General features: G+C 34.7%; 3 protein-coding genes across 3 annotated transcripts; all 3 read right to left on the bottom strand.

The window, feature by feature from the left end:
* Window positions 1–10,311: 10,311 nt before the first annotated feature.
* Window positions 10,312–14,645, bottom strand: LOC114317553 (uncharacterized). Its single transcript, XM_028264306.2, has 6 exons — window positions 13,923–14,645; window positions 12,440–12,566; window positions 11,647–11,786; window positions 11,437–11,499; window positions 11,278–11,346; window positions 10,312–10,814 (listed from the first exon to the last, which is right to left on the bottom strand). Exons 1-6 carry the CDS (start codon window positions 14,121–14,123, stop codon window positions 10,743–10,745), a joined length of 672 nt encoding a protein of 223 aa, XP_028120107.2. The 5' UTR covers window positions 14,124–14,645; the 3' UTR covers window positions 10,312–10,742.
* A 2,605-nt stretch (window positions 14,646–17,250) lies between these two features.
* On the bottom strand, window positions 17,251–18,935 carry LOC114317531 (uncharacterized). Its single transcript, XM_028264267.2, has 3 exons — window positions 18,445–18,935; window positions 17,973–18,312; window positions 17,251–17,676 (listed from the first exon to the last, which is right to left on the bottom strand). Exons 1-3 carry the CDS (start codon window positions 18,933–18,935, stop codon window positions 17,251–17,253), a joined length of 1,257 nt encoding a protein of 418 aa, XP_028120068.2.
* A 2,915-nt stretch (window positions 18,936–21,850) lies between these two features.
* Window positions 21,851–22,595, bottom strand: LOC114317530 (uncharacterized). Its single transcript, XM_028264266.2, has 2 exons — window positions 22,554–22,595; window positions 21,851–22,456 (listed from the first exon to the last, which is right to left on the bottom strand). The coding sequence occupies exons 1-2, from the start codon at window positions 22,593–22,595 to the stop codon at window positions 21,851–21,853; spliced, it is 648 nt and encodes a 215-aa protein (XP_028120067.2).
* Between the last annotated feature and the right edge of the window lie 342 nt (window positions 22,596–22,937).

Genomic DNA, 22,937 nt, shown 5'->3' with positions numbered 1-22,937 from the left:
TTTGTTTTTCATTTTTCTCCACCATGACCAGGTAAGCTCTTTCATTTTTCTTGAGTAAAGCTTTTGTTTTTGTCCCCTCTGTTTTTTTAGCTCATACCTCTAGTTCCCCCCTCCCCCCCCCCCCTCCCGCGATCCCATCATCCCCACCATCATGTCAATTTTCTGTTTTTTTTTTTTTCAATTGGAATGTTATTAGTTTTACATTTTATAGATGTTGATAGGTATGAATAATTTCTTCCATTTTATTGTAAATGTACATGAACCACATTGGCGACGTGAATAGAGAACCTGAGGTGTATGACCTATATAACAGACATGATGTGATTAAAGGTTTTAGTATTAGGTGGGATAGACGCAAAAATAATTAATGGGCGTATTTTTGTATGTTCAAAAGAGGGGGAAAATGAGAATCTCCTCCCATTTGAGCAACGAAAGACTAATAGAATGGATACTAGGATTGAGTGCAAAGCTCAATAGTTAACCATCCTCAACCATTTAATAATCCTCATTTTGTTTTTCCTTTTATACTTCTGTCTCAGATTTCTTTAATTTGAGTTCTTAAGCAGACGCTCAGATTATGAACTCTCTCATGTGCAATTATTTATTAGTTCCTCACTTTCTTTTTTGAATGCTATTGGTTAATGAATATAAACACTAACTGGATTAATGTTTTGGAATTTTCATATTTGGTCTTGGAATTTTCATTAACTCGATTAAACATTAAACTTTTAATGTTTGGTTGAAAAATTCATATTTTATGAATGCATCAAATCTTTTGTGAAATTTTATTTTTTTTCATCAAGACTTTTGAAAAAAAAAACTAAAACTTATCTTAAAATTTTGTTTTAATATTTTTTTTTTTATGATTTGGTGAGAACTTTTCCTCTCCCTTGATTGGAGCTCACTTTTGGCTTTTTAATCATCAATTTTTTTTTTTTTTTTTTTTTTTTTGCATATGATGAAATAAGTGAAGTGTTGGAGATGCATTTTAAGAGCTAAAGTTTATATATTTGTGATCTGGATATATTTGTTGTGAACATTGTTGTGTATTTTTATTTACATTTGCGTGTTACATAGAGCATTTTAGATTATAGATATCTATATCCAGTTACATTACAGTATGGAATGATTTTGTGATGATATAAATATAATCTAGCAGCAACATATAATCTAAAATGCTTGATTAGTTTGTGTTGATATAAATATGCTTGAGCTTTGGTATGCTATTGTATAATTTGATTAGTTTGTGATGATATAAATATGCTTTTTGTTGCAATAGTAACTATTGTATCATTTTGTAGTTGAAGTCGCAAATTCTTTGTGTGCTATTGATCCAACCAAGAACCATATGGCCATGACATCTTTTCCATGCAAGATGTGCTTTAGTTAACCTCTTTGTTTCACTTATCTGTCATGCCTCATGATAAATGTTCTGCAAATGCCTAAGAAATTGTTGGTTTCACTACAAGAAAAGTTATCCATAACCACATTTTTTAGACAACATTTTTTTTAAAAAGCATTGTAGAAGACGTAAAATTTTAGAAAGTTGTGCTTGAACTGTAGACTTGGATTGAAAAGGCTGCTCATGTTGCTTAAGGTGTGGTGACTTACCAGGTATGTATTTGGCTTAATTGTATTGTATACTTTGATTAAAGACCATGTGCTAAGTTTTATTTATTTGGCTAGATTGAGACATTCAAACATGAGACTTTGGAACACTTTTGAGAATTAAAATCATAATTGCTTTCCATTGCCGGGGTGTTCCTTTTCCCCCACTGCCAAGGTGTTGATATTACTTGTTTTCGCTATACAACCTTTTGTACCATTTTCCAAACTCCATGCTTCCATACCCATTTAAGCTTTTGTTACTTTAAACTTTGTGCCAATCACTTCTACACCCACATAACCCGATATCAAACAATCTGAAATTTTTTTGTATGGTTGGGATTGTTTGTCTTATTTTTTGGTTGAATATGAACCATTAAATTGAAGGTTTACCTTAAGGATTAAGCTAGGATTGGTAAGGGATCCATTTATACGTCTTGTGGGACTATTTTAGAGTGCAAAACTCATACTTTTTGCAGAAAGGCAGCGGCTGCTGCCATGGGTACTCCCTCCCCTTTCTCTTTGATTTTTGCTTCCAAAAATCCATCCTGATAGCTTTAAAATCTTAGTCTTAACTCTGCTAGAGAAAAATCTAAGATTTGGAGTGTATTTTATTGTGCTATTTAAACTTATTAGTGAGTTTTAGCGAGTGACTTAACAAGGGATTAATGTTGTATCAGGTGAAGAACTATGGGGATTTTCTGAAAATCTTGGATCAAGAAGGCTTGAGTCACTTGGATCTCATCTCCTCCACTCCCATTTCCCAATCTTTTGTTGGTTAGAACTTCAAGAGGTAGGGATCTCTACACCTTTTGCTATATAGAAGTATGTTAGGGTTTCAAATTGACTTCTCATGAGATGATTATTATTTTAGTGTTGGACCGTTTACGTGTCACGTTGATTATCTTTTCGTCTATTACTATTTTTGTTACCTAATTTGAATTTGGATAAGTTAATCAAATAAAATGGAATTGAGGTACTATTGGTTGTCAACGAAATGGTCAAATGGGATGTCAACAAAACTTGACACACACGACTAACTAGGCACAAATGACTTGTAGGAAAAAAAGGGACTCGAAACTGGTTCTCGATTTTCAATCTAGAGCCCAATTCCCGTTTGTGAAAACTTGTTCCTTAGAAACTCTTTTTCAAGCCGGTTGACACACTAAAATGGTCAAACAATGTTGGATCTCAACAAAACTTGACACACACGACTAACTAAGCATAAATGACTTGTAGGAAAAGGTAGGACTCAAAATCGGTTCTCGATTTTCAATCTAGAGCGTAATGCCATTTGTGAAAACTTATCCTTTAGAAACTCTTTTTCTGAACCGGTTGACACACTAAAATGGTTAAACGGCATTGGATGTCAACGAAACTTGACACACACAACTAACTAGGCACATATGACTTGTAGGAAAAGAGAGGACTCGAAATCGATTCTCGGTTTCAAATCTAGAGCCTAATTGCCATTTGTGAAAACTTCTCCTTTAGAAATTTTTTTCCGAACCGGTTGACACACTAAAATAGTCAAACGGTGTCGAATGTCAATGAAACTTAACACACACGACTAACTAGACACAAATGGCTTACAGGAAAAGGCGGGACTCAAATCGGTTCCGATTTTGAATCTAGAGCCAAATTTCCATTTGTGAAAACTTGTCCTTTAAAAACTCTTTTTCGAGCCAGTTGACACACTAAAATAGTCAAATGGAGTCGGATGTCAACAAAACTTGACACACGCGACTAACTACGGACAAATGATTTGTCGAAAAAGACGGGACTCGTCCTCTTGACATTGATTATTTATTCTTTGTTTTGTGCCACCTATATTGCCTTTTTATTGTTGTTAATCTCACATCTGTTTCATGTCTACTAATATGAACTATTAGGGGCTGCTGTGTCTGTGTTTAAGCACAATTATTTGGCTAGATTTCTTGTTTTGTATTTATTCAATTATTGTTAGATTATAGGGGAATGTGTTCAATCAATACTTGATTTTAATAGTATTATCATCATTGTAGGATGTAGTTAAAGTTTCTTTAGATAGTTCACGTATATTAATAGTCCAATTGGCGAAGGGACTTCTTATTAGTGACGATCCATTTTGTGAAATTGATGGAGTTCCAATTGGGCCCGAATATTGCGAAGTCTTTGTCTTAAAAGTGAAAAAGCCGAATGTTTGTTTGAAAACACCATCCCAAGGTCCAAGAACAGTTGGAGAAACTATTGGAAGATATATTATGTGGCGCTCGACTCATGTATATGTTACAATCTTATTTATTTATTTATTAAAATAAATATCAAATATTTTACTCTTTTTGTAATATTGAAATTAATTTATTGTAAATAATTTTTTTTTCTGTTTCTTTTTGCAAATGCTACCCTTTTGAGTACGTGATAATATATTCGCATATTGATATTGGAGCTTACTGTTGATACTAAAACAACCTATAATATATATGTTTTTTTATTTATATTGTCGATACTTTTGTTTTGTTTTATATACAAATTTGAGTTCTTGAATTATAAAAAATTATTAGTATTGTTGGTGGTTGTTTTATATATATTTTTAATAAATGTTTGGTTGACACTAGATTATTACAGGACATATATATTATTCATATATATGATTTTGTGAATGTGAATATGGATGTGGATTGGATGTATTTTATTTTAGAAAATATTAATAATTTGTATGGGGAAATAATTTTAATACATTATATATGTTTTTATTTTTTGCAAAACTATAATGAATTAATAAAATATATATTTATTTTCATTGTTTGCAACAATAACAAACCATCGCTAATATAATCATCATTTCTTTGCATCTTATTAGTGACAGTTTAACCTGTCACATTTATATATTACTTTAATCCTTTAGTGATGGTTTAAACTATCGCAAATACATTATAGATTTAATCTTTTTATTTTTTGCGACGTTTGAGATTGTTGCTAATAATACTTTGGCGACATCAACTACCGTCTCTAAAAGAAATTTTGGTGACAGTATATTAAACCATCTGTAAAAGTATTTTTTTTTTACTTTTTTGTGTCAGGTTAAACCTTCACAAAAATCACTGATTTGTCGTCGCTACAAGAAAGCGATGATTTATAACTGTCGCAAATACCTTTTGTCACACGCCCTTCCACCACTCCCCTTTCCTATCGCTACTCTGTCGCAAAAAGTATTCTGCGACGGCATGTGCACTTTTTGCGACGTTTGAGGCCGTCGCAAAAAATCCGATTTTTAGTAGTGATATACAAGCCTACTTTTTAGACCTAATGATATGTAAATAAAATAATTAGTTGATAATTAGAGAAAATCTGAGAGAGAGTTGCCTTAGATATTCTAATAAATTGCCACATCATTGGATTTGTAAAGTAAGTCTAATTTTTGGGATAAAGTAGCATTACTCTTCTCATAATCATATTTGCAAATTATTATTTAAGATAAACATAATTTAATCATATTGCTCATGATATCCAATCAATTTAATTTTTTACATTGATGATTTGTTTAGCAAGACCTACAAAATGAATGTTTGGATTGTTGAGTTAGGTCTACTAATAGTACCTCTCCATTTGCATCACAAATTAAAAAGCAAGAAGTGATTCTCGAAAACAAGGGAGAGAGAGAGAGAGCAAAGTTTAAACAAAATATATATTTCTTTTATCTTTCATTCCCCTGATAAATCTAAAATCCAAACATAGCGGATCAACTTGAGAACCCAATTGCAGAGCAAAGTTTAAATAAAATATATATTTCTTTTATCTTTCATTCCCTTGATAAATCTAAAATCCAAACATAACGGATCAACCTTGTGAACCCAATTGCAGAGGTGGATGATTGAGCGGTGGCGGTGCCAAAGGACGTATGTGCCTTGGAGAGTAAGGAGGACTAGGAGGCGGGGGAGAGTAGAAGTAAAACCATGCAGGTGGGGGTGGAGGTGGAGACTTGTGTGGCACAAAATGTGGAGGTGGCTGCCTAAACCTTGAATTAAGTGGTGGAGGTGGTGGTAGTTGTTGAGATGGAGGACTAATATGGTGGTGGTGGTGGTGGTGGAGGAGGATTTGTGTAGAAAGAATAGGAGAATTGGAGAGAATTAACAGCAAAAGAAACACACTCCATGTTAGGGATGTTGAGCAAGCCATTAGTATGGATGATGATAGTAGTTGGTTGAAGGAGACAAATATGTATATATATATATATATATAGAGCAACAGATTGGAGGAGTCTTTTTTTTTTTTTTTTTGGAAATAGTTTAAACAATGGGAATGGGTTGTCTCTCGTCCACTATGGACGGCACTATTTACCATGGGTTATGTTTCGATCATTTGAGATGTTCATCTTTTAATTCACTTTGTGTAGATTATTCACACAAAAAATCAAGTTAATCTAATATACGTAACTAGATAATTTTATTACATTTGTTTCTAAAGAAATGAACAACAATAATGATTTCAAAAATAGACTGTAGATTTTTCAAAAACAAATGATAAAATCATATAGTTACGGATATCAGATCGACCTAATTTATTTTGTGAATGGTCTACACAAAGTGACCTAAAACATAAACGACTTGAACGATCTAAATAAGACTCGTGATGAACTACACAAACTCAAACATTATTGTCTAATTAATTGGCGATCGCCCATTCCTTTAAACAATACTCTAATCTAAACAAGTGTACATTAAATAAGTAGTACATTATTGTTATTATCAAAATGTCCAAACAACAACTAAAATTTTTCCATAATTAAATACAAATGTGAGATAAAGAAGTAAGAATATATATGATTTCACATATGTGAGTCACATTTTTATCTCACATCTATAAGTGATTTTGTGAAATTTTTGTGTTGTTGATACCACTGTATTATTATTATCATCATTATTACTATTAAATAACAAATGCACTTACCCCACTAACCAACTTTTCAGGCGTGATTGGATTATTTTTCTATGTTCAGATTTGGCGGGAATTGAAGCACACTTGACTCCACTCCAACACCTTTATCCTAATAATTTGTCACCATCCAAAGTTGAATCCTACTTTAGTTGATTAAGTTTGACTATTTTGTAGTCTGTATTGTATTGTTTAAGAGGCTCAATACAAATTAGTGGCCATCATATCATTATTATGGCGGGAATTGCACATGTCTTTCTCTCTCTTTCTCTTGTGTTTTTTAGGTTTATCTCCATAGCTGACCATGTGGGTAGTTGTAACGTCCAAAATAGTCACAAATATCAGTTATTATTTCATTTTTTTAGAGTTTTATATGATTTTAAAAATAATGAAATAGTGAACAAATTATAAAAAGTAAATTACACTCATCTGTCATAAAATTTAAAAAAAAAAAATACAATTAGTACTATACTTTTGATATAATTACACTGGTCTGTCATGATATTTTCATTTACATGACATGTTCTTTTTCATCAATAATTTGTTAGTTGAGAAAAAATGATATTGTTATATCTTTTTAACTAATATATATATATATATATATATCTACTTACTATTTACATTAGTTTCAATTGTTCTAACCTTGTTAAAATAGAAGTCAATATAATTATGTCAAAAATATAAAATTAATTATATTTCTCTGGAAATATTTTGGGAAGATGGTTATAATTAGCTTTTGATTAAAAGCGGCTTATAAGTAACTTATGTGCGAAAGAGGAAGTGAGTTATAATCTGAAAAATGAATTATAACTCACTTTCCAAAAGGAGCCGAAGTATGCGTAATTTATCTAATTATAAAATACCATTGAATAAAGACGAATACGTGATATTCTAAACCTACTTAATAATATTTGCACAAATAACTTTTGAAGCACCATGGAATTTTTGCAGATATTCATTCCCCCAACTCCAAAAGTAGGGAAAATTTATTTTAAAAAATGGCGTACCCAATGCAAAGGGATGTGTGGTAATGTTTTTCGCCACCATTTTGGTAATCATCATCTATGTCACTAATTGCGATTGACTTTTTGTTTAAAAATAATTTTTATTATTAAAAATTAATAAAGATAAATAATATCTTCTCCCGTAACTCTAAAAGAAATGTGATACAATACTCGTATACGTAATATGTATACAAGACAAATATATATATCTATCTATACTATTATAAAGTGAACAAATAATTCTTATGGTGTCAAACTTTACTCTCCTCATGCCATGTGGCAGTATTTTTTATTTTTTAAAAAAAAAGTTAAACAAAGAGATGGGTAAGGCTTGAACCCATAACCATGGGTTTAATTACGAGGACTCATACCACTTAAACTAAATACACATTATAGTATTAATTTCATTATTATTTTTTTTATTTCTACTTATTTAAATTGCACACACATCGTGTGTGCCACCCACTAATATATATATATATTATATTGCACGTAATTAGTCAACTGGAAAATTAATCAATAATATGATACTCTAAAATATTTTTGTCATTGTGTTTTAATTTACTCTCAATCATTTAAAAATGTGAACATATCAAAACATGTGAATCTCAAAGCATAATATAATAATTAAGAATGTATTAAAATTTTAAAAAAATAAAATAAAATAAATTATGAGCAAGGATATCTAATTGGATCTTCTTCTCTAATAATCTATACCCCTCACTCCTTTAGTTAAAGTGAGGTTGGTATGAAGAAGTCATAAAAAGAGGCTGAAAGCGTTAAGTACCGAACTTCTTTAGACTAAAAAATAAGGATTTGGTATTATTCCAAGCTCAACAAAAGATATCAATAATTTCATTTCATTTGCAAATATTTTGGTGCTGTTTGGTTTAATTTATTTTAGATTAAAAGTTGATAATCTAAAAACAAAAGCCAAAAGTATTTATCAGCCAACTTTTGAAAATCATTTTTTTTTTCCAATTTATTTAAGTTATTTCTATTTAATAAATTATATAAAAAAAAAAAAACTACACACAACAGTCTAACACAAACTCTTAAAATTAAAGAGTCATAAGCAACTCAAATAAATTATGTCAAACAGTCTCTTTGCATAATTTTGTGTGTCCCTTCACCAGTGTAAAGCATAAGAGTGAAAGTGAACCAATAAAATTAACAAGTGCAAAATACAGAAAGTGAACCTGAACTGTCGGTATTTTCAACACTCCATAGCTTTTTTATCCTTTTCTAGTTCATTTTCATTATTATTTTCACCCTCTGGTTGTAGTGAGGTTAGATGATATTTAACCAATAATCCAACCTATGTTCAATTGGTGAATTAGTGTTGAATAGATCGTTTTAATACACCAAACAATTGAGCACATAATATTCAACAAAGTTAACTTTTAAATTTGCAACAAACGAAATCAAACAGTGAAACAAAAATTAAGAAAAATCACCAAACCCTCAATATATTCCACTTCATGTCCTTCATACCATTCCCAACAAAATTGAATTTTAGAGAAATTTACCGGTCTAGGAAAAAATTAACTAAATCTTTTTTAAACGAGTCTCGTTTTTTTGCATTTACCATGATTAATCATATTTGATCATAATGATCACCCGATGTCAAGGAAGTCAGGGACATAGAATGGATGACTTGCATTATTCAAAGGCGCTATTTAATATCACACCTACTAAACCCTAAACCAAATTATAGCATTACTAGCAATTGCAAATTTGAAGCTCACAAAACTCCCTAACTTTCAGGATAAGGTTAACAAATAGCATTTATATTTACCATCATGTTAATAAAATAAAAAATTATATTTACAACATTAAAATATGATTGTTTAATTATAACACGTTGGCAATAACCACTAGAGAATCGAGAATGTTGTGTTTTAGTTTACAGTTCAAAGTAATGTAATCAGCAATAGCAGCTTTATTTTTAAAAATAATAAATAAATGAAACTACCAAACATGCCATATAGCCTCCGTTTTGAAAGTGAATTGACTTTTTAACTATTTTAACCTGAATTAAAAAGTTTGATTTGAGGAGAACTTTTTGACTTTTTTGACTTTTTTGTGAAAAGAGTATAATGATTATGGGTTAGATGTGATGTTTTGTTTGTTGTGACTAAAATAACCTATGTTGCCTTTTGTGACTATTTTAGCCACAAACCAACTTGCCAAACAACACCATACATTACCTTCACAAACTTTCAACAGTGATCATAGGGAAAAAAAAATTAATAAATAAATTAAATTAAACCGACTTCTCCCGAAAAAATACAATAAACCCTCCAATTTTAATATAATTACATTAAATTTTCTCTCAAGTTCTAAATTTACACAACACTTAATTCTTTTTTTTTTTCAATAATTTATTAATCACAAGAACAAAAAATAACATTATCATATCTTACATCCTTAGTATACATATTTTTTTCTCCTTTATTTTTATATTTTCACACCTTATGCATTAATTTCAATCCCCGTGTAATTGTATCACGAGGATGAGGCTAGTTATATTTTTTTCCAAGTGTAGTTTACCCAAAAAAGACAAAAAAGAAAAGAAAACCATATTTATAGTATGGTATTTGCTGTTGTACAAACAGATCCCACAGCATGATTCTGAAATTTTGTAGTCTATGATGGATGTACCTATGAAGCATATTTTTTCAAAACAATGCAATGTCTTCCGATGAAACAAAAACACCATAAAAACACAGCTCTAATGCATAATATGTTCAGCAATCTAAAATTCAACACCAATTGGCAACAATAATTTAAGCATTAAGGACTATACATTTATGAAAAACCCATTTTTCCCCCAGTCAGCAGTACATAGGTTCAGCCAAGCTCTTAGAAAGTCACAGGCCCTCAAAGAGGTGTCTCTTCACCAGTTTACATATATCTACATATAACTAACTACAACTACCAAAAGAAGTAAGAACCTCTCTCTCAATCTATCTCTATAACTTAAAAATAAGTAAATGCAACCTACTAGCCATATTGCCATAACAAAGACACAAACCAGCCAGCCATAAATATGTTACAACTATCACTGCTCTAAGGGAAAGGGGACATTTAGGTAGAGGTAGGTACTGGTATTTGTTAGCGTCAACAACCAAATCCAAAGATCTCTCTTTTGATCTTGCTCTCTCTCGTTCCTCTCTCTCTCTCTCTCTCTCTCTCTCTCTCTCTCTCTCAACATCGTCATTTGCACACCGTCTTCAGTCTCTTTGCAGATTGCACAAACCCCACAATTACCTGCAACTCATCCAATTGCTTCACCAGCAGAAAAAAGAATTCAGATAATCTTTTTCTTGAACTTGAATTCAGGTCATTTATAAATAAATAAATGAAATAAACAATGATAAGAAATGCAAAAGACTCTTTTCTTCAGTAATCTGAGGCATTACTTGAATCATTGCTACACCATGGGGATTACAGTCACAAGTATCATTTGAGTTTGCAAAAATTGAAATGATGTTAATTAGAGACATTTTTCTCAGAAGATTTGAGATTTTGGATTTCAAACTTATCTAGAACGCCCTTTGCTTATTTAGGCCAAGTTTGGCAATACAAAAATAATCCATCTTTTTATCTTTTTATCTTTTTTTCATTACATCACCTCTCTACTTTTCTGCACATCTTTTCGTAAAAAGACAAAAAGTACACTTATTTAGGTCATCCCAAACAACCCCTTAATGCCTTGTAAGAAAAAGAGGAAGAGAAAATTAGCAAGTACCTGTGACATAAAATGCCTCTGGACAACATCAATTAGTTGTTCTTTAGATGGGTTGGGGATGGCATCCACCTAGAAAAAGTAGTAGTGTCAATATTATATACATAAGACAAATAAGTAAATTGGCGGTTCTGCAGCAAACACGTGGCATTTAAAACTCACAAGGTTGAAGTGTCGCCAATATCTCCATAATGCAGTCATCTCCAGTTTACTTAGGTCAACCTTCTGTACAGTAGATATTTTGAATACAACAATTGCAGAGTTATAATCACAAAAGATGACAACATTTTTACAAAGAAGTCAAATAAGCAACCTAGCAAATACAATGTACACAAAAAAAAAAACCAAAAATCATGTATAAAGGTTCTTTACCGTAGACCCTCGAGGAGTACATACAGATCCCTTTGACTGTGAGTCACAAGAGAGGGACCTGCTCATAGCCCTGTGGGATGAGCCAGATGATTTATGTATGCGATGCCTTGATCTATGGGACTTTTGAGTATCATCGGATGCTGGAGAGATAGAAAGCAAAATTATATTGGGTGGTGGGGCCAAAAAGGAAATAAATAAATAAAGGAGTGCAACATCAGAGCTTGTAGCAATAGAAAAAGTAAAAGACGAAGTGCAGCAGATATGAAAAAGAAAAATGGATCCTATGTAACAACCACAGCAACTTTTCTCTGAATAAAAAAATGTACAAAACCCACTATTACAGTGGTCGAATCAAAACCTTCAAAACCAATAAAAGGATGAGGATGAGAAAAATATCTTCTTCAACCCAGAGTGTAGCCCAGAGTGTAGGGACTTTCTATTGAATATTGGACCAATTCGGAAGTTTTCACAGATTGAAACCTATTATATTTTAAACATTTAGGCTATTTTAGGATCATGAATTTGGGTAGGATTTAAGAAATGAAAAAGAAAAGATGAGGGATATGTGAAATGAAATATAAGCCAAAAAATTTCTCCATTTCCCTACCCTTTTGCTTTCCCTTTTCAAATTTCATTCACATTTCCCTTTTCTTTTCTTTTCCCTTTCTAAATCCATAATTTAAACATGTCTTCAGTGACACACATTTAAACAATTCTAATAATTTTTTTTTTTTAAAAAAGTAGTCTCTAAGAATTTCTGCTCAAGAACACCTAATCATTAAGCCAAACTCACCCATATCTGAGCCATTCCAATGCACATTTTCAAATTCCAGGTCATCATCTTCCTCATTACCAGTAGGAGCTTCAATCACACTAAGGGCATTCCTTTGTAGTTTTACCTCTATGCCATTTGTAAGAACCTGCAGTTTAAGTGAATAAGAAAATCGAAAAAGCACACCAGAAAACAATACCAGTTCCCACGAAATAACACAAAAATGAAGTGAAAATTAAGTCAAAGTGGCCACATGTAAATGGACACTAATTCTGAAGGCATATAATCACAAAAAAGTTTCATAGAAAGAAAATAAATTCAATTCTATTATATGAACCAATCTATCCATCAAATTTTGATCTATAAACTCATCAAAAGCTAGATGAATCCATAGTTTTTAAACAATACTTTAACATAGAAAACCATCCGCACCTTGTGAAAAATCAGGAATCTAGTGACACTTAAATATCAAAAAAATAAATTAAAATAAGAATTAAATCATACAAATTAAAAAGGTGAGAGGGGGAGAGAGTAGATATCTGTAACACTTTCAATCAGTTTAAAAGAAAAAAAAAAAAAATTGATACATATTTTGTTAAAATTCAAGAAAACTTTGAATATTGCATAAACCAATTTTACTACAGTCGGTTGAAAAAATGTACAAGTTGTATGGTCACCTCGACAGAACATGATGATTGAATAAGTTAAATTCAACCAGTAATTATTAAACGTTGATCTGGATAAGATCCCAAAAGAACCAATAATGCAAGCAATCCACATAGAAAGACCCAAAAAAATCCTGAAATGTCCACAACAAAATATACCCAACTTCAATTGATCAACAAAAGTATAACAGAAGCAAGTCCCATCAAAATCAGAGACCAAAAAACACAAAACCCATTATATCAGCATCACAGAATCCAATATACATACATACATATATATATATATATAGAGAGAGAGAGAGAGAGAGAAAAAATCCCCCTAATGCAATGACGAAAATAAGAAAGAAAACCAAATAAACAGATTCTTAACTACATTAATTACAAATAACAAATTACAAATTTGCATTTCCCACATTAAAAATAAATAAATAAATAAATAAACCCCCAGATCTACTGATAAAAAGCGACATGCAACGAAAACCTATTTCCAAACAATCAAAATTAAAACTTGAAAACCACAAACTGAAATAAAATTCATGCAAAATTACACATAAACAACATAAAAACTTATCAATCGATTAAAAAAAAAATGTCAGTAAGTAACAGTATTTAACCTTTAACATCGTAGATCAAACCTATAAGAAAGTACATTAAAAACAGAGGCAGAGCCAAACAGAGCACAACATTCCTAAACCAAGGTTACCAAATTGGGGCACATTGCTGGGAACATAAACAATTAAACTCTTCAAAACCCTAAACCAAAACTACATTATACCCTAAATTGAATTGAAATTGAATCCAAAACCAAAATCCAAGCAAAAAATTGAGAAGAGAATTACCAGCCAATGCCAGCCTCCGAGGCCAACAGCCTTCTTGACTACGCCTTGGAGGCCAACGAGGACAGACTTGGTGCGGTTGTTACCAGTGACAACAACCTTGGTGTGACGAGGCAGAACAGAGAGCTCTTCTTCACTGCTATCTCCACAGCTCTGCAAATGCGAAAAGCCGCCATTGACGGAACTCTCCACTGCTTCTAGCATTTCAGTTTCCCAATTCAGTGAGTCTTGTGAGTCGAATAACTCGGTGAAAACTCGGTCTTCACTGCTCGAAATTGGGCGGAATCGAAAGATCACGCATTGTAGAATCCGTATTCGAAGAGTTTGGGAGAGTTGGAGTGAGAAAATGGGGAGAAATTTTGGAATTTCAGAGAGAGAAAAACACAGTTTGAGAGAGAGAGAGAGAGAGAGAGAGAGAGAGTGAAGAGATGAGAGTGACTGTGTTTTCTATGTTTATTGCTTTTGTTGCTCTGAATCCCGACGACCAGAAATCGGCGAATGGGTAGTAGCCACGTGGGCAGAGACGCTCGTTAATCATGCGCTGGGTGGGGCCTTGCGTTGCGGGCATGATGCAATACCACTAGTTGTTTGGGTCAAGTGTTGTGCGTTACAAGTGTTGTGCGTTACTGGGTTTCGACCGTTTTTTATTCGCTGGTAAGATGGCGTTACTGGGCTGTGTTAAATGACGTAATCACCCTTGCTTGCTTCTCCTGGCAAAGCGAGCCCATTCAAAATAATTCGTCTATCCAAATATATATACTCCTCTTCTTTTTTTTTTTTTTTTTTTTGATACAGATGAAGTTTAAGAAACAAGAAATGAAAACAACAAGGCCTAAACCCTTACAGAATTAACTATAATCATGTCCTCCACAACCAAAGCTCTGGCAATTTTAAGAGAATCTTCAAGTATCACTACATGTTCAGTTTGTACTACACCTAAATTGGCCAACATATCAGCAACTCTATTGTCTTCTCTCAATGTATGTCCAAGGGTGCATGTGCATCTTGCCATCACGAACTTAGTATCTTCAATGATGGCTCTGAAGGGAGAATTATGGCTTGGTCCGTTCTGGATTAGATCAATGGCTTGCGCCGCATCAGTCTCCATAGCCACATTCATGGTGCCTTTTTAGAATAGAATTGTCAAGCCTCTATAGATGGCCCATAGTTCTGCTTCCACCGAAGAGCAGTGGCCCAGATTGTCGTAGTATCCCCATATCCATGTCCCAGTTTCATCCCACAGAAGGCCGCCATATCCAGCTTGTCCAGGGTCGCCCTTAGAACAGCCATCGGTATTGAGCTTCAATGTGCCTGCAATAGGAAAACGCCAAAAAATAGATTTAGGGGCTGTTGAAAGAGAGTGGAGGGGAGAGGAGAAAGCGTCTTTAATCTCTGAAGCATAGTTCCATATACCCTTGAGATTAACTTGAATAGAGTGGTTTACATTTTCGAAACCCATAAGATTACGGGATTTCCAGATCTGCCACAGGGTGACAGTAAAGAAAATGTACCAGTTATTATCAAGAAACATATTTTTGTTTTTTAAGTTAGAAACCACCCATTCAGTAAGAGGTTGTCTCCATCCCTCCTCCCACCAGTTGAAATTTTGAATTGCAGTCCATATATCTCTGGTAAAAGAGCACTTTCGAAGGAGGTGGTCCAAGTCTTCACTGTAAAGACCACATCTGGGGCATAAATCAGATGTTGTCATATGACTTTTGAGGCTCATTTGATTGGTTAGCAACCTGTCATGGAGGATGAGCCAAAGGAAACTCTTGAGCTTATGAGGTAATTTAATCTTCCATAACCAAGTCCAGTCCCGGCCTTCAAAATCCTGGTTAATGAGCAGTTTATGAGCGGAGGCTACAGAGAAGTTTCCCCCAGATGTACCTATCCAATATGGTGCATCAGTGTAAGTCACAAACCTTGGTCGGTGGATCTTGGTGATCTCTTGAAGGTCTTGGTGGGTAACAATAGTAGCAATGAAGTCAGTGTTCCAATTCCCTTCTTCATCCAATAATAAGCTCACCTTGTCTCTCCCATTGACCTGTGAGGAATTATATTGGTGGGCAAGGGGTTGCTGACCACACCACCAGTTATACCATAAGGAGATGTTCTCCCCATTACCTACATTCCATTTCACCCCCTTCCTAAGAATGGTCCTACAATTACAGATGCTTTTCCAAATGTGAGAAGCTCTCATTTCCATAGGCCAGTCATAGATGCTATTGTTTTTAAGGTATTTGGCTTGGAGCACTTTACACCAAAGTTTGTTTGGGTCAGTTAGAATTTTCCAGCCTAGTTTAGCTAGTAAAGCAGCGTTGTTATCCCTAGCTTTCCTAAGGCCCAAACCCCCTTCTTCCTTAGTTCTACAAACAGTATCCCAGTTAATCAGATGGACCTTTTTATGGGTGTCAGTGTCCCCCCAAAGGAAGTTCCTATTGATCCTATCTACTTCATCACAGAATTTCCTAGGCAACTCCATGGTTTGCATATTATAGCTTGGGATGACAGATGTAACAGCTTGAATTAAGGTGGTTCTACCAGCGAAGAATAAGTGCCTAGCCTTCCATCCAGACAGTCTTTGTTTTAGTTTCTCAAGAATCTCATTAAATAAGGTCTTATTGATCCGACTATGGAGTAAAGGGGATCCTAGATACCTGCCTAAGTCTTGGGTAAGGGAAATACCACACTGAAAACTCAGAGATCTAGCATAGCTACAGGACACATTCTTAGAGACAAATATCTTGGATTTCTGAAGACTTAGTTTTTGACCAGACATCACACAAAAGTCATTCAGAACTTCCATGATAGTATGGCAGTTGCTCACGTTAGCTTCAGCAAAAAGGATAAGGTCATCAGCAAAGAATAAGTGGGTAAGAGCAGGGCTATTCCCGGAAGCTTTGATGCCTTTCCAAGCTCCCGCTTCCACCTTTGAATTGATCATATTAGATAGCCTCTCCATGCAGAGTACAAACAGGTAAAAGGAAAGAGGATCTCCTTGACGGATTCCCCTTCCATTTTGAATGCCTTCAACAATCTCCTCATGCCAGAGAACGGAAGAATGAGTGTTAATAACATAATTCATTATCAATTCAATCCAACGGTCATTAAGTTTGAATTCCTGAAGAGTGTCCCTAATGAAGTCCCAAGAAATCCTATCATAGGCCTTATCCAGGTCAATTTTAAAAATCATACCCCCTTTCTTCCCTTTCAAGTATCTAAGGATGTATAGGATCTCCTGAGTGATGATGATATTATCAGCAGTACTTCTCCCTAGGATGAAGCTACTATGGTTAGGGCTAATGAGAGTGTCTAAAAGTGGTCTAATTCATCCCACAATAATTTTGGTGATTATCTTATAAGGGACATTACAAAGGCTAATGGGTCTAAATTGTTTAATATGTTCAGGGTTCTCAAGTTTAGGGATCAACACAATAAGAGTTTCATTAACTTCATCAGGAACCTTCTTATTCTGGAAGCAAGACTGAACAAACTCACAAACAGAATGCCCCACAATATGCCAATATTTCTGATAGAACAGGGCTTGGATACCATCCTTACCTGGAGCTTTAAAGGCCCCTATACTTTTAACAGCACGAAGAATTTCAGCATTGGTGATAGGTTTCAACAGGACCTCATTGTCATCAAGTGTAAAAAAGGTGGCGGTAATATTGTTCCAATGGGTAAGAGATTGAACATGTTCAAATTTAAACAGATTAGTGAAGTAGGTAAGGATAATACTTTTGATTCCCTCCTGATTAATAATCCAATTCCCCTCATCATCTTTAAGGGCATTTATCTTGAGTTTTTTATGTTTGGTGATAGTGGACACATGGAAAAATTTTGTGTTCCTATCACCCAAAAGAATGTGCTAAGATCTGGCTTTTTGAAACCACAACATTTCCTCTTGTAAAAGGGTAGTATTATAGGATTTAATGAGGTCTTTTTCAAGAGTTAAGAGGCTATGGGAACAAGAGTTGGTCAAAGATTTTGAATGCCTTCAATTCTAGCAAGAAGCGAACGTTTCCTTTTAAAAATATTTCCAAAAACCTCTTTATTCCACTTCTTAACTCTAGTAGTGAATTCAGAAGTGGAATCAAGTAAATTGTTATGCATATCAGTCCAGGAAAAGGTAATAATATTAGGGAGATCAAAATGGGACATCCAAGCAGCCTCAAAGCGAAAAGGTCTATTGAGGGGGTTGAGAGAATGCATACCTTGGGTGAAGACAACAAGAGGGAAGTGATCCGAATATGTCCTTGGCAGGACTTTAACAGTTGCTTCTGGGAACATTGTTCGCCAATCTTCATTGCATAAAACTCCGTCTAGCCTCTGCACAGTATTGGCCAGCCCCTGTCTATTATTCGTCCAGGTCATTCTAGGTCCTGAACTGCCCAAGTCCATCAAATTATAATTGTTAATTCTTTCCAGGAACTTCTAAGGTCGAGTCGAACTCTGGTTTGCTGAGTAGCTTCTTCGTTCACTCTGATTGGCATAATCATTAAAATCACCTGCCACGAACCAAGATTTGTCCATACTGTCTACCACTTCATCAAGTTCATTCCATAGATTTGCTCTCAACAATGGGTTAGGGCTGGCATAGACTACAGCTAGAACCCATTCCTTGTAGTCCTCCTTGTGGACTGTGGCATGGATAACTTGAGGGCCAACTGAGGATGCTCTAACATTGACCTGGATAGTGTCCCATAATAGCCAAATCCCACCGACTCTGTCTATGGGGTCAACAATAGTTGAAGCGGTGAAGCCCAGATGAGTAAAAAAGTTGCCCATTTTGCTAAATGTAATTTTGGTCTCCATGAGAATCAGAATTTCTAGTTTATGAGATCTAAGGATCTCTACAAGATTACGCTTAAAGGTTTTATTGCCAGTATTGCGGCAATTCCAAAATAGTAATTTGAGCAAATCCATAGAAGGAAAGGGAGGTGGAGAATCAGTTACCCAATCTTTGAGGATACTACGTATCCGCCGGTGATCGTCCTCCACTGCTCGCATTTAGGCCATTTGGATCGAGTGAAATGGTTTCATTGGGTTGTTCGCCCAGCTTGGTTCGATTGTTAACCGTATTTGCTCTATCCACCAAACGAAAGCGACGAGGTGAATTGCTTCATTCTCTGGTTCTAACAACAAGCCCACTACATTGGTTTGTTTCAGATGTTGTTGCACCTCTAAGTTGGTGGGGGTTAGTGGATCTTGCCTCTCCATCTTACGACTCACCAGGGTCAGGGGGAACTGGTTCTTTCTGTTGGTGGTTTTCTAAATTAGAAGTATGGGATGGTTTGGGTATTGTGAAGGCCACATGAGCATGCTTGTGGGTAGCCTCTACCATGGTTAGGTCAATTTGCCGTGTGGGATAGCTCTCAGTACAGTTGGTATCAGTAGGGTTAGTGGGTACCTGATGGTTAATGATATAGCTGGGCATGCCTGATTGATAACAGTCTGATACCGCTGACACCATCTCCCCAGGATGGTGTGATGAACACTCTTCCATTGAAACCGAGCTAGGTGGTAACTGCAGCTGGGAATGTAGTTACTGAGGGGTGGATTGGGCCTGACCAATTTTGGTTTTGCCTTTGGGGTCTTGTGATGGGGTAGAGCCCATTTGAGGGGTTTGTATCTCAGTTTGGGCTATCGCCTCTCCCGTTCTTGGTGTCTCAGATAGGTCTTTCTCAACACCTATTCTTGTGGTTTTCCTGCCACGGCCTTGTCTGCCTGGCCCACCTTGACTATCTTCAAGATACTTGAACCTATTGGATTTGTATATTAGGCCAGACCAGTCTGGGCTGTTTTTGTTCAGTGTTGGTTTCCGTCCCCGTTTGGTTACTAGCATCCAAGGGCCAAAAGATGTTTCCTCTTTAGGCTGCTGTTGCAGGTTACCGTTGGGTGCAGGCTTGTCTGTGATTGGGACGCTCTCACCGAAAACGGCTAGTTTATCTCTTCCCGCCATTGGTTAGGTCAGCTCTTTAAACCGGCATGCTTCCTTGCGATGATCAACCCTGCCATACAAAAAACAAAATGAGTGTAAAGATTCATATTCTATATTGTAATATTTACCTTCTAGAATAAATTTGGGCTTAAGCGGTTTGGTAAGGTCCATTTCAATGCAGATTCTAGCAAATTTTCCCCGAGTGGCCATTGCTGTTGTCCAGTCAATTTTGAGGGGTTTACCAAGAGATTTGGCAATGGAAAATAAAACTTTGTCCTGGTAATATTCAATCGGAAGCTCTGGAAACCGAACCCAGATAGCGGTTTTGGTTTCGAGTGCTTCCGATGGCTTGAAGTTTGGTTCCCAGCGTCGCACCATGAGATAATGGTCCATGATAACCCACGGGTCCCCTGTGTAGACATTAGTGTAATCATCCTTTTTAGAGAATTTAAAGAGGAAATAGTTGTTTCCTAGATCAATGGCATTAAACTCGCCTTAAAGACCCTAGATGTTTCTCACTCTTGTACAAATTATTTTATAGCCGATATTCTTCCCTAGAAGCCTGATGATGAGAGAACTTTCCCAGGGCTTCCTAATTTTCTCTAGTAATTTTTTTGGCAGTGAAATCTTGGGGAAACCCGTATGGACTGAGTGGCAAACATCAGTTGTAGAGTTACCCCTCTAATCCTCTTGCTGTTCATCCTCCTCATCGAACGAGAGGAGTTCAACTCTTTCATCAAAGAAGTAGTCCCTAGTCTTAGATTCGGTGAGAGCTGCCTTGAAGGATTTAGGTGGGGAGGGTTGGGGAGGGGATGGATTTTGCATCCTAAAATTTTCCCCTAGCTTCTCCATTTCCATAACCATGTTTTGTTCCATCGGTTGGTCCTCCACTAGATTTGTACTTTTAATTTTCTTTGTGCTCCTGATTAGGTGATCTTCCTCCTCAGAAGATTTTTCAAAGTTGGGCGAGGCACTGTGGTCGGCGTTGATGTTAGGGAGGGCCTCCGACATCATAGAGAGAGAAAGCTAATCTTCACAACTATTCAAATATATATACGCCTTGTTCCTACTAAGACTTTGATTAGAAAGAAACATATAATAGAAAGTAAAGTAAAAGAAAGTAAAGGAAAAGAAAAGAAAGAGAAATGAAATTTTATTTTCTTACATGTGTTTGATTAGGAAGAAAATTATGTAAGAAAATGACAGAAAAATTTTCAATATATAGTTTGGAAAGAAAGAAAGTTGTAGAAAAATTATTCTATTTTCCTAAATTGCCTTGATCCTTCTTTAACAAAACAACAATCACAAAAATATGTCAATATAGCAGCCTTCTTTAACAAACAACAATCACAAAAATATGTCAATATAGCAGCTTAATTTGAAAAAATAAATAAAAATAAAGGATCACTAGGCATCAATTGGCATGCATGTCATCCAATATTATTCATTTATTTTTTCTTTAATCAAAAATATTAACAAATGAAATGAATTTTATTCATTTAAAATCACTATAATAGCTAATTATTATTTCTGAGACCCAAAGAATAGAGATTTTGGAAAATAAACATGTAACAAGAACTACTCTCTTGAAAATTGTGATTAACTTGCTGCTTTTTTTTTTTTTTTTTTTTTTTTTTGAATGACTGTTCATCTTTGTGCCATAAAAAAAAAAACAATGACCACTAGAATTTACTTATAAACCTTCCTAATATTAATACTAATTTTTTTGGAAAACATATGAAGAACTAAAGTCTAACACCCAAGAGTTTATAGCAGTAGTTAATAAGGATTAAAAAACATGACTAAATTTAAAAAATGTAGCTCAAGCTCAAACTTAGAATAATAGAAACTGAAATCTCACACCTACCTAGGACAAATACCAAACAGAGACAATGACTACAACCAAACAAATTACTAAGAAAGAAGAATCTCAACGAAGACATGAACCTATAATTTAGAAACTTTATTCAACTCCCAGCCATTACTAAATACCATCCGGACCGCCTTGTGATAGTTGTTGAATTAAAAACAAGTAGCGCATATCTTGAGGATATATCATAAATGTTGTAGCTTTTATAGGATCTCCGTTCAAGTATTCAAAAGCAGTCATTCGGCTATTGATATCAAGCTCTTCAACATCCATTACGGCCTTGTAAAGTTCCAAATAATCTATGCAATGCTTACTCTTCTCATATGTATCAGCCAATCTCGCCATGTTAGTTGCAACGACAACCATTGTTTCAGCAACAAGCTCTACACCTTTTGACTTCTTTGATTGCTCTGTCACTGTCTTTGAAGATCTGTGGTTGCGCTTGCCAAGTGTAGGTTTTTGGCTACTAGTATTGCCTTGTTGAATTGCAAATTCATTTCCTTCTATGTCAACCACGTCATTTGCCACCATGTTGTCAATGGGATCGAAGAGATGTGAATATTCATCCTCACTATCATTTGTTTTCTTTGAATAGTTAGCATTTACATCCTTGGCAGAACATGCCCATTCACCAGTAGCTTGATCATTGCCACACACAATAGATAATTCATCAAGCATCTCAATCTTCTTACCTCGTAATCCTTTTGCATTTGGATTTGCCTGCAAAAGTCATATACCACCATAATTTTTATGTATATAACCCATAGTCAATTCCTAAGCACATATATATTTTTTTTATTAAAAAAAAATTACTTACGGCAACATATGTAGTCCATACTTGATCACTGCATTCAACCATTTTTGTCATTGGATTCTAAGAGAATCCACTTTTACTCAACATTTTCTGTACCAATCTAAATTTTTTCTTAATAGTTTTTAAGCGATTAACACAATGCTCGCGACTGAGAGAAAGGTTAAAGCTTGAATTTAAAGATGAACAAGCTACAATATAAGCTTGATCTTTAAAGCCCTTATCCACTTTGTACCCTTCATTAGCTTGATGCATTAATTCTAAAATAAGGCACTTATCCATCTCTTTAGACCAAACTATGTTCTTTCCTCTTTTCTTCCCATCTCCTATGGCTGTTGAGATTCATGTGCCTCCATTTCCTATAATAATAACTCACAAATATGCTTAACC

The sequence above is a fragment of the Camellia sinensis genome, chromosome 6 (genome assembly GCF_055761805.1).
Source record: "Camellia sinensis isolate YWXY chromosome 6, ASM5576180v1, whole genome shotgun sequence".
Classification (NCBI taxonomy): domain Eukaryota; kingdom Viridiplantae; phylum Streptophyta; class Magnoliopsida; order Ericales; family Theaceae; genus Camellia; species Camellia sinensis.
This window is presented reverse-complemented; position numbering and strand designations above follow the sequence as displayed.

Bases quoted from the DNA above. Each gene is read 5' to 3' on its own strand.
- LOC114317553 (XM_028264306.2), bottom strand. From the start codon at position 14,123: ATGCTAGAAGCAGTGGAGAGTTCCGTCAATGGCGGCTTTTCGCATTTG. The intron at 12,567-13,922 runs GTAATTCTCTTC...CTTAAACTGCAG, and splicing joins TCGGAGGCTGGCATTGGCTG to GTTCTTACAAATGGCATAGA. The intron at 10,815-11,277 runs GTACTTGCTAAT...CTGCTGGTGAAG, and splicing joins AGAGGCATTTTATGTCACAG to CAATTGGATGAGTTGCAGGT.
- LOC114317531 (XM_028264267.2), bottom strand. From the start codon at position 18,935: ATGCGAGCAGTGGAGGACGATCACCGGCGGATACGTAGTATCCTCAAA. The intron at 18,313-18,444 runs GTTCGTGGCAGG...GGACTTGGGCAG, and splicing joins GACAGTATGGACAAATCTTG to TTCAGGACCTAGAATGACCT. The intron at 17,677-17,972 runs GTTTTTGGAAAT...ATTATTAATCAG, and splicing joins TTAAGAAGTGGAATAAAGAG to GAGGGAATCAAAAGTATTAT.
- LOC114317530 (XM_028264266.2), bottom strand. From the start codon at position 22,595: ATGGTTGAATGCAGTGATCAAGTATGGACTACATATGTTGCC. The intron at 22,457-22,553 runs GTAAGTAATTTT...TGACTTTTGCAG, and splicing joins TATGGACTACATATGTTGCC to GCAAATCCAAATGCAAAAGG.